The 12,325-nt window shown below is 48.2% G+C and overlaps 3 protein-coding genes across 3 annotated transcripts; 1 reads left to right on the top strand and 2 right to left on the bottom strand.

Annotated features, from left to right (window-relative positions):
- The first annotated feature begins 444 nt into the window (after positions 1–444).
- On the top strand, positions 445–2,118 carry LOC136552265 (large ribosomal subunit protein eL14-like). Its single transcript, XM_066543790.1, has 5 exons — positions 445–740; positions 837–938; positions 1,392–1,521; positions 1,647–1,759; positions 1,843–2,118. The coding sequence occupies exons 1-5, from the start codon at positions 570–572 to the stop codon at positions 1,897–1,899; spliced, it is 573 nt and encodes a 190-aa protein (XP_066399887.1). The 5' UTR covers positions 445–569; the 3' UTR covers positions 1,900–2,118.
- Positions 2,119–3,222: 1,104 nt separating this feature from the next.
- LOC136552266 (probable flavin-containing monooxygenase 1) lies at positions 3,223–6,410 on the bottom strand. The gene is made up of 5 exons (XM_066543792.1): positions 5,886–6,410; positions 5,467–5,695; positions 5,205–5,380; positions 4,756–5,114; positions 3,223–4,104 (listed from the first exon to the last, which is right to left on the bottom strand). The coding sequence occupies exons 1-5, from the start codon at positions 6,330–6,332 to the stop codon at positions 3,759–3,761; spliced, it is 1,557 nt and encodes a 518-aa protein (XP_066399889.1). The 5' UTR covers positions 6,333–6,410; the 3' UTR covers positions 3,223–3,758.
- A 1,988-nt stretch (positions 6,411–8,398) lies between these two features.
- Positions 8,399–10,270, bottom strand: LOC136552267 (probable flavin-containing monooxygenase 1). Its single transcript, XM_066543793.1, has 2 exons — positions 9,363–10,270; positions 8,399–9,300 (listed from the first exon to the last, which is right to left on the bottom strand). The coding sequence occupies exons 1-2, from the start codon at positions 10,224–10,226 to the stop codon at positions 8,587–8,589; spliced, it is 1,578 nt and encodes a 525-aa protein (XP_066399890.1). The 5' UTR covers positions 10,227–10,270; the 3' UTR covers positions 8,399–8,586.
- Positions 10,271–12,325: the final 2,055 nt, after the last annotated feature.

The following is a 12,325-nucleotide window of genomic DNA, read 5'->3' on the forward strand; positions in this document are numbered from 1 at the left end:
ATATGAGAATCGGTGCGAAACCATTTCGAGCGCCACGGAAGAAAAAGGAGAATAGCTTCGAAGATAAATCGTTTGGCTCTGTGTGTTTGGCACCGTTCTTGTCATTCATTTCCACGAGAAACGGAAAATATTCACTCGTCCAAACAAGCTCTAAAGTCTAAACATACGACTTCTGATCTCTATTCTTTTTTTTTTGCCATAATATATTTTTGCTTACAGCCCGTCGGTTGGGCATATAAAAAGGGATTCGAATGCTCACAGCATAAAAAATGGTAAGAATATACTTCTCTCGAGTTACATTTTTTAAAGTTAACATTTGAAGACTCGTCGCCCAATTATAACAAATATTTAAATATATTTTGGTCCCGGGCCGCCCCTGGGAAAAGACAGGACTCACAGGTCGACCCCGCGTGGGCTTCCAAATGCAGGTGAAATCTGGTCCGTGGCCGAGTTCCACGTGGGCTTCAGCTAGGGGGAAAGGCTGGGACATTCACGGGGAATTTGGGCTTCCAAACAAGCCCCCAAAGGCCCAGCAAACTTCTTACTTCTCTGACCTGGATCGGACGGCCATGGTGTCGCTTCTCCTGATCCAACGGCGCTACCGGACTCGCACGCCACTTTATAGCCCACTCCCACCGCCGAACCCTAGTTTCTGTTTGGACTGCCGCCGCGCTTCGCCCTCTCGCTCCAGCCGCTTCACGCCGCCGCCGCCGCTCGCCTCTCCGACCGCCGCGAGGATGGTACGTCGATCGCGCTTAGTGGCGTTGGTTCCGGTAGGGGTTATGAGTTGTGCGGGGTTTGACTTGGGGTTTTGTGTGCTTGTGCTATGTATGCAGCCGTTCAAGAGGTTCGTGGAGATCGGGCGCGTGGCCCTGGTGAACTACGGCAAGGACTATGGCCGTCTCGTCGTCATCGTCGATGTGGTTGACCAGAACAGGGTAAGGGCTGAGCTCTCTCTTCTAGATGCTTGTCGTTCTGTTGGCTGTTGTGATGTCGATCTAGAACTTTAGGGGAATGCTTTTGTACCAGTGGTAATAATTGGTTGGTATGTGCTGCTCTTCGTGAGAAATATGAAGACGATATATGGCTGTATTTCGGAGCACCTAATGCAATTTATTTATTTGAATTGGCCAAGTAGCGTGGCCTCATGTCCTCATCTAGCGGTTAACCATACCCACTCTTAAGTCATACTCTTAAAACAAATGGAGGAGCACCTGGCAAACTTGTTCCCTGAGTGAACCAAGGACCCATTCTCATGTTTAGATTGCTTTTAAGACAACAAAAGTACAATATTTAACAATGTATATTTGTGGTGTCTTAATTATTTGTCTTGCTGTAATTGATTTGGTTAAGCATTCAAGCTCATAGTCTTGATGCATTCTGTGAACCAGGCACTTGTGGACGCCCCTGATATGGTCAGGTGCCAGATCAACTTCAAGCGGCTCTCACTTACTGACATCAAGATTGACATCAAACGTGTCCCCAAGAAGACAACCCTGATCAAGGCGATGGAGGAAGCTGGTAATGATGAAGCTTATGCTGTGGACCTCTTCAGCATCGTTTTGATTTATTCATCTACTAGATTCTAGATGATTGTCCGGTAGAGAATAGCGACACTTAATTGATCTCTTGTTATTCTTTTTCAGATGTGAAGACCAAGTGGGAGAACAGCTCATGGGGCAAGAAGCTGATTGTCCAGAAGAGGAGAGCAGCGCTCAATGACTTTGACAGGTTCAAGGTCATGCTGGCAAAGATCAAGGTCAGGAATCTCTCTGTCAAATGTCTAGTTCCTGTTGGCACTGCCTATATTGCTTACTCACACTTTTTTCTTTTTGTAAACAGAGGGGTGGTGCTATCAGGCAAGAGCTCGCCAAGCTGAAGAAGGCATCCACGGCTTAGTCTCTTTCGGTGGATGGCATGTTACAGTTTTTGGCTCCTAGTTGGATCAGCAATTCGATCTGAGTGTTGTCAAAGCCAGAATTAGTAATATGTTTCTTGTGAACCCATTTCAAACTTTATCAAGCATGGGTGTATTCTGGATATTTTGTCGTGAATGTTATGGAATATCTAAGGTAGCCTGCGACAAATGTGTGATCCTTACCATTTCTGTTTTGTTTACCGCTTGTGACCGGAAGGTCCTGGGTTCGAGTCGCCGTCTCCTCGCATTGCACAGGCGAGGGTAAGGCTTGCCACTAACACCCTTCCCCTGACCCCGCACAGAGCGGGAGCTCTTGCTAGTGTTTTTAGGCAACCAGGATATTGGCACAATCTATTTTACAATCTTGTCTAAGCTGGCATTTCTTTTCACTGCCTGCATGCCTATGTGGTCTTTGAATGGAAAGTTGCTCCAATAGTTCTCAAAGTGTTTTCTACCTCATCCATGCCATCCAGCAATTGTACTAGGTGCATAATTTTGCTATGTACTCGATGCACATCTTGCAGCATGCCAGAAATCCTTTGCTGAAGTGTTTTTTTTTTCTTCTTAAGAATGCACGGGGGAGTATCCAGATATACTAAGGTGAGGCACCCGTGCCAGTGCCAGCGCTCTTTGACGAGGCAGGCAAATCATGAGCTCTTTTCGAACTCCCACAGGTGGCTTGCACAATGACTCTTGGGATTGCAATGGCCAATGGATGCTCGGCCAGGCATACTAGCTAGCTATGGCTGCTCATTGAACATATCTGAAAGTTTGGCTGGCAGTGTCATTACTTTCGGATGCATTGGCTGTTTCTGCCCATATGCAAATCTTATTATCTACTCCAGCCATTCCAAATTATAAGGAGTTTTGGCTTTTCTAGATACGTTGATTTACTATTTCAAACATATCACAATTCTTTCTCAATTCACTATGACTTACCCAAATATGATCAATCTTCATATCGTTCCCAATGGTGAGTTTGAAGTTCTTTAGACATGTATGTAGTGGATCGGACTTAAAAGTGCTACCAAATGGCTGTTTCTGGATTGTCCTTTTATGTAAAGCTTGGGTTGGTCGAATTGCTTCTTGGCTTACGAATGAGTTTTTACAAATGTTGATATCTGGAGCTGATTAAAAAAAATGGCCAGATTAGGATAGAGGAGAAGTTATGAAAGGCGCACTACAATGTACAGACATATTTACTTAGAATTTTGTTGACTCCTGTGTATGTTTCAACCGTTAGGTGGTTTTGGAACTTAAATTCAAGAAGAGTAAAGGTACATCTGACGAAGTTCACTTGTAGGTGTCACAGATGATGACTGCTCACTATCTCTATCTTCTCTATGCTTGAATTCAGAACTGTAGATAGAATGTTGCAAAATTGTTTAGACAGGTCTGATAGGTTCAAACCTTACAGTTCAAACATCAGACAGATTTGCTTGTAGGTTTCACATGGCTCATGGTAGTTCATCATCTCTTCTCCTGCCTGAAGTTACTACTGTATGCGGAACATTGTAGTATTTCTTTCTCGTAGTGATAGTAGCGTACCCAGTGCAGAGAGCTCTCGCTCTGTGCGGGGTCTGGGGAAGGGTGTCAGTGGCAAGCCTTACCCTTGTCTGTGCAATGCGAGGAGACCGCGATTCGAACCTGGGACCTTCCGGTCACAGGCGGTAAGACTCTATCGCTTGCACCAGGCCTGCCCTTCCTCGTAGTGATAGTAGCAATAAACATATTTGTTTTTTCTTCTCCTGCCTGGTTTTTACAGCCATGGAGCCATGGAGGTAGCAACTCTGGCGTCTCTTCCTATGAGTATTATGCACTTACAAGTATGCAATTATCTTCAGCAAAGACCTGCATAATCTGCAGGTCCATATGGCTGGAACCATTCAGCTAGGAATCCTTTCTTCCTTTTAGGGTTGCATCCCATATCTTGGCACAACAGATCATTTAACCAGATGTTAGTGGTGCTTATGCAGGACCTGCGAAAATATTTCCCGTTGTATAGATTCTTGTACTCTGCCCATTCTGTTACACTCTTCTCCATACATCTTATGCTTGGCAATTTGAAGCCACCGGCCAGAAAATGAGCTACCCAATTGCTCATCCTCTCTGAGGCATATATATTAGTAAGGCTCTCAGAGTAACCGACTATAGCCAACTGAGGAATCCGGGGATGGATACATTCTCTGTATTGTATTCAATCAATTAGATAAAATGAGATTACTGAAACCAACACACTATTGACTTTAACAAGTAAACTTTAAAATTTGAAAAAAAAATTATACTGACTTCATATCTCAAGTTTATTAATATTGTATCATCTACAATCCAACCGAAGTTAAACATGCCTACTGTTATGTCCTAGTCTCTAGAGGCACTCCGAAAATCAAGAATATTCAAAATCTGTTACTAGTATAAAGCATGGCCAAAGGATGCGTGTTTCTTTAATCACTGTGAACAGATCGCTTTCATGGAAATTGTGCAGTGGTGCACTATGTTCGCTTGTCTTATGAACCGTACTTTTCAGCGAAGGAACAGTGTTTTACTCTCACAACAAATCAGTGAACGGTACTTTTTCAGCTTGTCTTTTCAGCGAAGCGAAACTGAACTATATGTTATATCTGGTCTTAAAAAAAGTCCTGTGATGTGGCTTCCTACTTTATCATTGAACTGTTATTTGTTTGTTCTTTCATTCAATACACGTTTCAAACTTGTTAACTGGTGAGTGCCTAAGTGGTACACTAGTTTTGTGGAGTTGATGTTCTCCCTTGTCCATTGCAGCTCTGATATCAAATGTAGTGTTGATTGGTACTTCAAATACGCAGACAAAGGTGTACCTGTATAGAGGAGCTGCTGTATCCGGTGATCCTGCTACTATCTTTCTGCACCAATTTGCTGTGAAGATGTCCCTAAGCTTCTGATCTCCTCTGAATCCTGTTGCCAGAATTACAATATCACTTTTTATGGTTTCATTTCTGTCTTGCAGGATGATTCCATCACTAGAAAAGTTGAATGCCTTAGATTCCTTTAGAATAATGCTGCCTTTGTCGACCCTGTCATAGAAACCTTCTGGCAGCATTGCAATCAAGCATGAAGACATAGCAAAGGAGAAGCTGTAGTCAGGGACCATCCCATGCTTTTGTAAAGGAATGCTCCACTTGTAGTATGTTTCAATTACTTTAGAGATCGCCCACCTCTGAAACAATAGGTAAACTTTAAGCTATCTAGATTCTACAGGCTATTGTCTGAATGTGCTCTTTATTTGAAGATGTGATCTTATAATTACCAAGGGAGAGAGTGCAGCGGCCAACATATAACGTAAAAATCCTTCACCAGGTTTATGAACTAGAAGCTGCGAGATGCGATTCAGATAGAAGTAACTGAGGTCAACTCCCCATATGCTGGACTTGTGGACCAGCCAGTGCTTTGTTCTATATATGATGGTGCATGGCTGTGTGGCACCTGCATTGAAACAGAACTGTTAACCACCATACTCTTTAGAATTATTTTCTCTAGTTAGATTAGAGAAGTTCTAGTTGTGGACTTACCGTTCACCTTGGCAACGTCTGCGGCAATGTCAAATGCTGATTTACCAGAGCCAATTATGGTCACACGCTTCCCCTTAACAAACTGAGCAACATCATCCATGTAAGAATAGTCCAGTGAGTGCAGTATTTTCCCCTTGAACAACTCAGGCCCATTCACTGGAAATTCTGGGATATTAGGCGTTCCACTGTGTCTTCCAATGCACAGGATGAGAAAATCCACCATAAAAACCTGTAACAGTAGATTGCACAATAAAGACTTGCAATATGGAGGATAAAAATGTGGTAGTAATGTTTCTGGATAGGAAATTTCATTTCCATTGCTTCTTTCCATACGCACCAATTTAGGTTGATACAAAGGATGGAAACAACAACAATCTGAACTCTCTTTGACACAGACAATATGAGGAGAATACACATACCTCAGTGCTACCGACTCTCAAATCCTGGACCGTGAGACGCCATCCTCCACCCTTCACCGCTCCGAATGCTGTCCCATTGCCAGACCACTGCTCCCAGCTCATGATCTCTTCCTCAGCTGCACCAAGGTACTCAACGCCAAGCACCTGGCTATTGAACCTGATGTGCTTGAGGAGGTCAAATGCACACGCATACGACCTTATATACTCCATGACCCTGTGGTGGCTTGGGTACGCCTCCCTCACGCTCTCCGGCCACGCCAGGTCTGAGAACCGGAACGCGGTCGTCGGCGCCTGAAGCCTCGTCGACTCCAAGGTGTGTGCCCACACTCCGCCGATGGTTCCGTCGGCCTCAAACACCACTGGCCTGAACCCCTTGTCGAGGGCGTGCTTGCAGGCTGCTAGGCCGCTCACGCCTGCACCGACAATTCCCACCCGCTTGCTATCCATCACTTGCTCTCTGCTTCCGAGCTCTTGGGAGGGAGGGAGGGAGGAAGAAGTGAGGGGGAGGCTGGAGGTTTTTGTACAGATTTTCCGTTTGATTCTCTGGATAAGTTAGATTTTTTTGAGATGTTGGATATTTTCAGATGGGGCCAATGGCCAAACAACCACCACTTGCCGTTTTCTTTGGTTGCTTCGTGGGCTATTCCTGTCAGGCTGTCAGTGCTGTTGTTTTTGCTGTGTTATTTTTTCGTATTCAGTAGGAACCCAAGCATGCTACTGATGAGTAGGTCTCTTTCCGAGTTAAAATATGGGCTACTGCGTTCTTCCCTTTATTTTGAACTCTAATTGTGATTTTACCCTTATTTTCTTTTATTTTGTATTTTTACCCCTACTTTTCCAAAACGAATATTCAGTTTACCCCTACTCCATTAACAGCAGGTAACGGTGTTAAAAAAATTGAAAGATGACAAGTTTGCCCTTCCGAATATTACGTTTTTGCTCCTATTTCAAACCCCAATTGTGATTTTACCCCCACTTTCTTTCACTTTGTGTTTTTACCCCTACTTTTCCAAAACGAAGGCTCCGTTTACCCCAATTCTTAACTCAGTTATCTACATCCGGATCAAAGCAATTAAAAATTAATAAAAGCCCTATGAAAAGATAAACTTACCCATTATCTCTCGGTCGTCTCTCTCAGGGTCGTCCCTCTTAACACTAGCAGGCAGCGGGCAGCTGGGTGCGGCGACGGTGGCGGCGGAAGGGCAGCCTCCGACCGTTGGGCGGGCGCGGCGAGCGGGCGCGTGCGGCCAGACGGAGGAATCAGCGCGTCCGCGCGCGGCTTAGCCTGACGTGGGCGCGCAGCCAGGCACGCGGCTCTGCTTGGCGTGGGCGCGCGCGGCTTGGTCGGCGTCGCGAGCGCGCGTCTCGTGAAAGCAGCTGACCATGGAGCTGAAGACCCGCCCCTCCCTCTCTCAACTCTAGCGGATGGCTGGGTGCGGCGCTCGTGGAAGGGAGTGTGGACTCACGATCCCTTCCACGAGCGCCGCACCCAACCATCCGCTAGAGTTGAGAGAGAGAGGCGGGTCTTCAGCTCCATGGTCGGCTGCTTTCACGAGCCGCGCGCTCACGACGCCGGCCAAGCCGTGCGCGCCCGCGCCAAGCAGAGCCTCGTGCCTGGCTGTGCGCGCCCGCGCCAAGCAGAGCCGCGTACCTGGCTGTGCGCCCACGTCAGGCTAAGCCGCGCGCGCCCGCACCGCTTCCTCCGCCTGGCCGCACGCACCCGCTCGCCGCGCCCGCCCAACGGCCCGACGCTGCCCTTCCGCCGCCACTGCCGCCGCACCCAATCACCCGCTGTCTGCTAGCGTTGAGAGGGATGACCCTGAGAGAGACGACCGAGAGATAAGCGGTAAGTTTGTTTTTTCACAGGGCTTTTATTAATTTTTAATTGCTTTGATCCAGATGTAGATAAATGAGTTAAGAATTAGGGTAAACGGAGCCTTCGTTTTGAAAAAGTAGGGATAAAAACACAAAGTGAAAGAAAGTGGAGGTAAAATCACAATTGGGGTTTGAAATAGGGGCAAAAACGCAATATTCGGAAGGGCAAACTTGTCATCTTTCAACTTTTTTAACACCATTACCTGCTGTTCACGAAGTAGGGGTAAACTGAACCTTCGTTTTGAAAAAGCAAGGGTAAAAACACAAAGTGAAAGGAAATGAGGATAAAATCATAATTGTGGTTCAAAATAGGGGCAAGAACGCAATAGCCCGTTAAAATATCTATATCTCCACGCCATCTGATCTGTACTATTTTATTTTTTTAGAGAAGGCACATTTAGATATAGGTGACATTGACAGCATTGGGCTTGTTGGTGAACATCAACTTGTTTGATATCTGACATGATCACTGTATCCATTACCATTTTGTATTTGTAATAACGCCCTATTTTAGTTGAAAGAAACGTTTCTGTTTTGGTTCATACCATCGGCATCAATTTTGATACTGACCCAGGCTGATTTACTCATCAAAGTTGTGTACTAGTGTAACTGAAATCCAATTGAAAACAAAAATCCACATCCAATCTAAACTCAACACAAGATGATATCCAATCCAACCCCATCCAGTCGTTTAGTAAAATCTAAGTTGATCCAACAATCTCAAAACTTTGGTATTGAAATCTTCAAACTCACGTTCATATTACAAAATTTTTCGCTAACTTGTCTGAAAACTGTTGTAAGTGGAGTTCTGATAAAAGCTCCACTCTCATTGGATATCCGCGTAGTCGACGGCGCCGTAAGGCTGGAACCACTCGGCGAGGAAGCCCTTCTTCCTCCTGGGGTGGCAGCCCATGTCGCGGCACAGCTGGTCGTTGTACCAGATGTTGACGGCGCCGAGGCAGGACCCGCGGAAGCTCTCCCCGTTGCTCCGCCTCATGTACCGGCCCCACTCCGCCACGCTCTGCTCCATCCGCGGCACGCTGGGCAGCCGGAACGCGCCGTCCAGGAACCGCGCCACCCACTTGGCCATCATCTCGATGGAGTAGATGTTGGTCAGGCTCTCCGAGTACCCGACCACCGCCATCTGCGGGATCCGAGGGTGCACGCACTCCCTGTAGAGAGGGACGGCGGTGTCCGACGAGCCGGCGACGATCGCCTTCACCCTGGTCGACACGAACATGTCCCTGAGCTTCTGGTCGCCGCGGAAGCCGGTGGCGAGTATCACCACGTCGGCGGGGACGACGGCGACGGCCCCGTCACCGCCGTCCAGCACCAGGCCGTCCTCGCAGAAGGTGAAGGACCTAGACCGCCTGATGACGACGCTGCCGTCCCTCACCTTGTCGTAGAACGCCTCCGGCAGCATGCCGATCTTGCACGAGGAGATCGAGCCGGCGAACCCGAACTCCGGCTCCATGCCGTACTCCCGCATCGGTATCGCCTTCTTGTAGTACGCTCCCGTCAGCTTCGATATCAGCCACGCCTGGAGTAACAGAAATCAGCGCTGATGTCGAGGGCCACCAATGGACATGTTGCTTTGCATACCAAGGGCGTGAGCAATGTGGCGAGGAGGGTGGACGCCAGGCCGGCGCCGGGCTTGCGGACCATGAGCTCCGCGAACCTGTTCATGTAGAGGTACCCGAGGTGGAGCTTGCCCCAGACACTGACGTCGTGCAGCAGCCACTGCGGGCTTCTGCAGATCATCGTGCACGGCCGCTCCACACCATTGGCGTCGGCGCACTCGGCCGCGATGTCAAAGGCGGACTTGCCGGAGCCGACGACGACGACACGTTTGCCCTTGACCAGCGCGGCGGCGTCCGCGTCGTCCATGTCGGACAAGTCCATGGAGTGGAGCACCCGCCCGCGGAACGCGTCGGGGCCGCCGCCGGGCGGGAACGCCGGGATGTTGGGCACGCCGCTGAACCTCCCGATGCACAGGATCAGGAAATCGAACTCGTATACCTGCGTCGGGTCGGAATCGCCGTGCCGCACGGTGAGGCGCCACACGCCGGCGCCGTCGCCACCGAACGCCTCTCCGTTCCCCGCCCACTGTTCAGTCAGGTCGTCATCAGCAGCGCCGACGTACTCCGCTGCCACGACCTGGCTCCGGAACCTGACGCATTCGTGGACGCCGAAGCGGCGCGCGTAGGCGGCGAGGTACTCGACGACCTGGTCGTGGCGCGGGTACGTGTCGGCGCCCTCGGGCCACGGGAAGTCGGAGAAGCGGTACCCGGCGGTGGGCGACTGCAGCCGGGTGGACGCGAGCGTCCGCGTCCAAAGGCCGCCCACGGTGGCGCCCGCCTCGAAGATCACCGGGCGGAAGCCCCTCGCCAGGAGGTGCTTGCATGCGGCGAGCCCGCTCGTGCCGGCGCCGACGATGGCCACCCGCTTCGCTGCCTTGTGATCCATTGGCGCCACTGCCGACCGCTATCCACTGGTGCTGCTGCCTCTTGAAACCGTGTAGTGTGTGCAATCTCGATGACGGGTATTTTTGTATTTAAAAAATATTGGCGCGAGCCATGTGCCGCATTTTTCAATGCCGGTGTGGGTTGGAGTACGTGCGATTCAACATATTAGGCACCGTTTAGATCAATTTTTTTTTTTGAATGGTTGGCTACTGTAGCACTTTCGTTTGTATTTGTCAATTAGTGTCTAATTATGAACTAATTAGGTTTAAAAGTTTTGTTTCGTGATTTCTCACCCAATTATACAATTAGTTTTTTTTCGTCTATATTTAGTACTCCATGCATATGGCACAAGATTCGATGTGACAGGTCCTACGTAAAAATTTTTAGAATCTAAACAGGACCTGACTACTTTTCTGGATTGCATAAAAAAAACCAATGGAGGCGGCTTAGCGGGTCGGCTATTGCGTCATTGCATAGGTGTGTGCGTTGAAATCGCACCGCAGCCTATGGTTCAAAAGAGGGCAGTCTGTAGACCAGAAACAGTTCAGTTGCCAACCTTATCATCCAACCGACGCACTGCGCGCATATATTCCACAGCAATTGCATTTCGCGTGGATAGCAAGAAGAGTTAAACACGTCTCTGAAACTGTTAGAGCGTCCGCAGTGTGAAGGAACGGGGTTGCTCCTGTCGCGGGTCCCACCAATGACATGACTTCTCCTAGTATTGAGCTCGCAGTGTACGGAACCGGGGTGCTCATCAGCTCATGGCAGTTGGAGCCATGGGAGTTGTGTCATGTGTCATAGTGATATATTTTTTTATTGCAAAGGGACCGGTTCTATACTTCGGAGCTGCTCCTCCATCGAATCGATCCCACAGTGTAACGTACCGGGTCTTATACATGCATTAAATGCATAGAACTGGCTTCGACACAAACACTGCGGGTGCTCTTAGGGCGTGCTACTCAGGCCTATGGATTTTGAAAATGTATTTGACTTCTTATACTAGTTAAGTGGTGTATCACACGTCTCTAAACTTGTTAAATGGTGCACCACGGAGTTGGTTTGATCTCCCAACCATAGTGTCCCAACGGCCACTTGGGCCTTGACCTCGCGCTCTGATCGGGGGCGCCCAGTCCATCTATGGCTGGCGCTCCCCTCGTCACACTACGCATTAAATAGAGGTGGGGGCCGACGGCTCTCAGCACGAGGTTGGCCTGAGCCGTACACCCCACTAGAAAACCCTACTCCGATTTAACAGAGGGGCGCAGCCAGTAACGGGAAGCACCACCGCCGCCACGGCACTGCGGGACCACTGTAACACCTCGGGTGTTTAAATATTAAAATCTGACATGTCATCGTATGCATTGCAAAACATTTGGCATTTGGTGAAAACTTTGATGTGCATTTACTAAAACAAGTTTATATTTATGTGGTATGTGTTGCAATGTATTGTTTGACTTAAGTTCAATGTTTGTTTGGATTTGGAATTTTTCCAGAAAACCCCGCTTTTCAACATTTAAACCCTACCCTGAAAATCCATTTCAAAATCTAAGCATATTTTGGGGTTGGGCCCAAAAGCAAAAGTGTAGAGCTTGGCAAGTTATACAAAGTTTGTTTTTGGAGTTTTTCAAGTTGTTTAGAAAATTTTTGAGTAAATCAAAAAGGCGTAATTCGGTAAATTTCCCTATTCAAATTCAAAAGTTCATTTCAAAATCTAGACCGAATTAGGAGATGGTTATAAAAGCAAAGTTGTAGAACTTTTGATTTTGAACAACTTTTATGTTTGGAGATTTTTGAGTTGTTATGAAAATTTGGGAGTAATTTGTGAATTTTGGCGAATGGCAAACTTGTAATTTCGATGAACAGTGTTCACCGCTCAAAGCTACACCGGCGGCGACCTTCGGTTTGCTTCCAGGCGCGGTCGTGGCCGTCTTTGGCGTCGCGCTGGCGCGGTGAAGGCCACAGCGCAGCTTCCTTGCGCTTCTGAGCTGCTCTATTTAGCCCAGGCCGTCGCCGTTGGCCCCGTTCTCTTGCTCTGTTTTCCCGACACCACCGCCATAGCTCCGGCGAGCCCGCACCGTCTCCCTAGCGCCGCGGTCG

This window comes from Miscanthus floridulus, chromosome 4 (assembly GCF_019320115.1).
Source record: "Miscanthus floridulus cultivar M001 chromosome 4, ASM1932011v1, whole genome shotgun sequence".
NCBI classification, from domain to species: Eukaryota; Viridiplantae; Streptophyta; class Magnoliopsida; order Poales; family Poaceae; genus Miscanthus; species Miscanthus floridulus.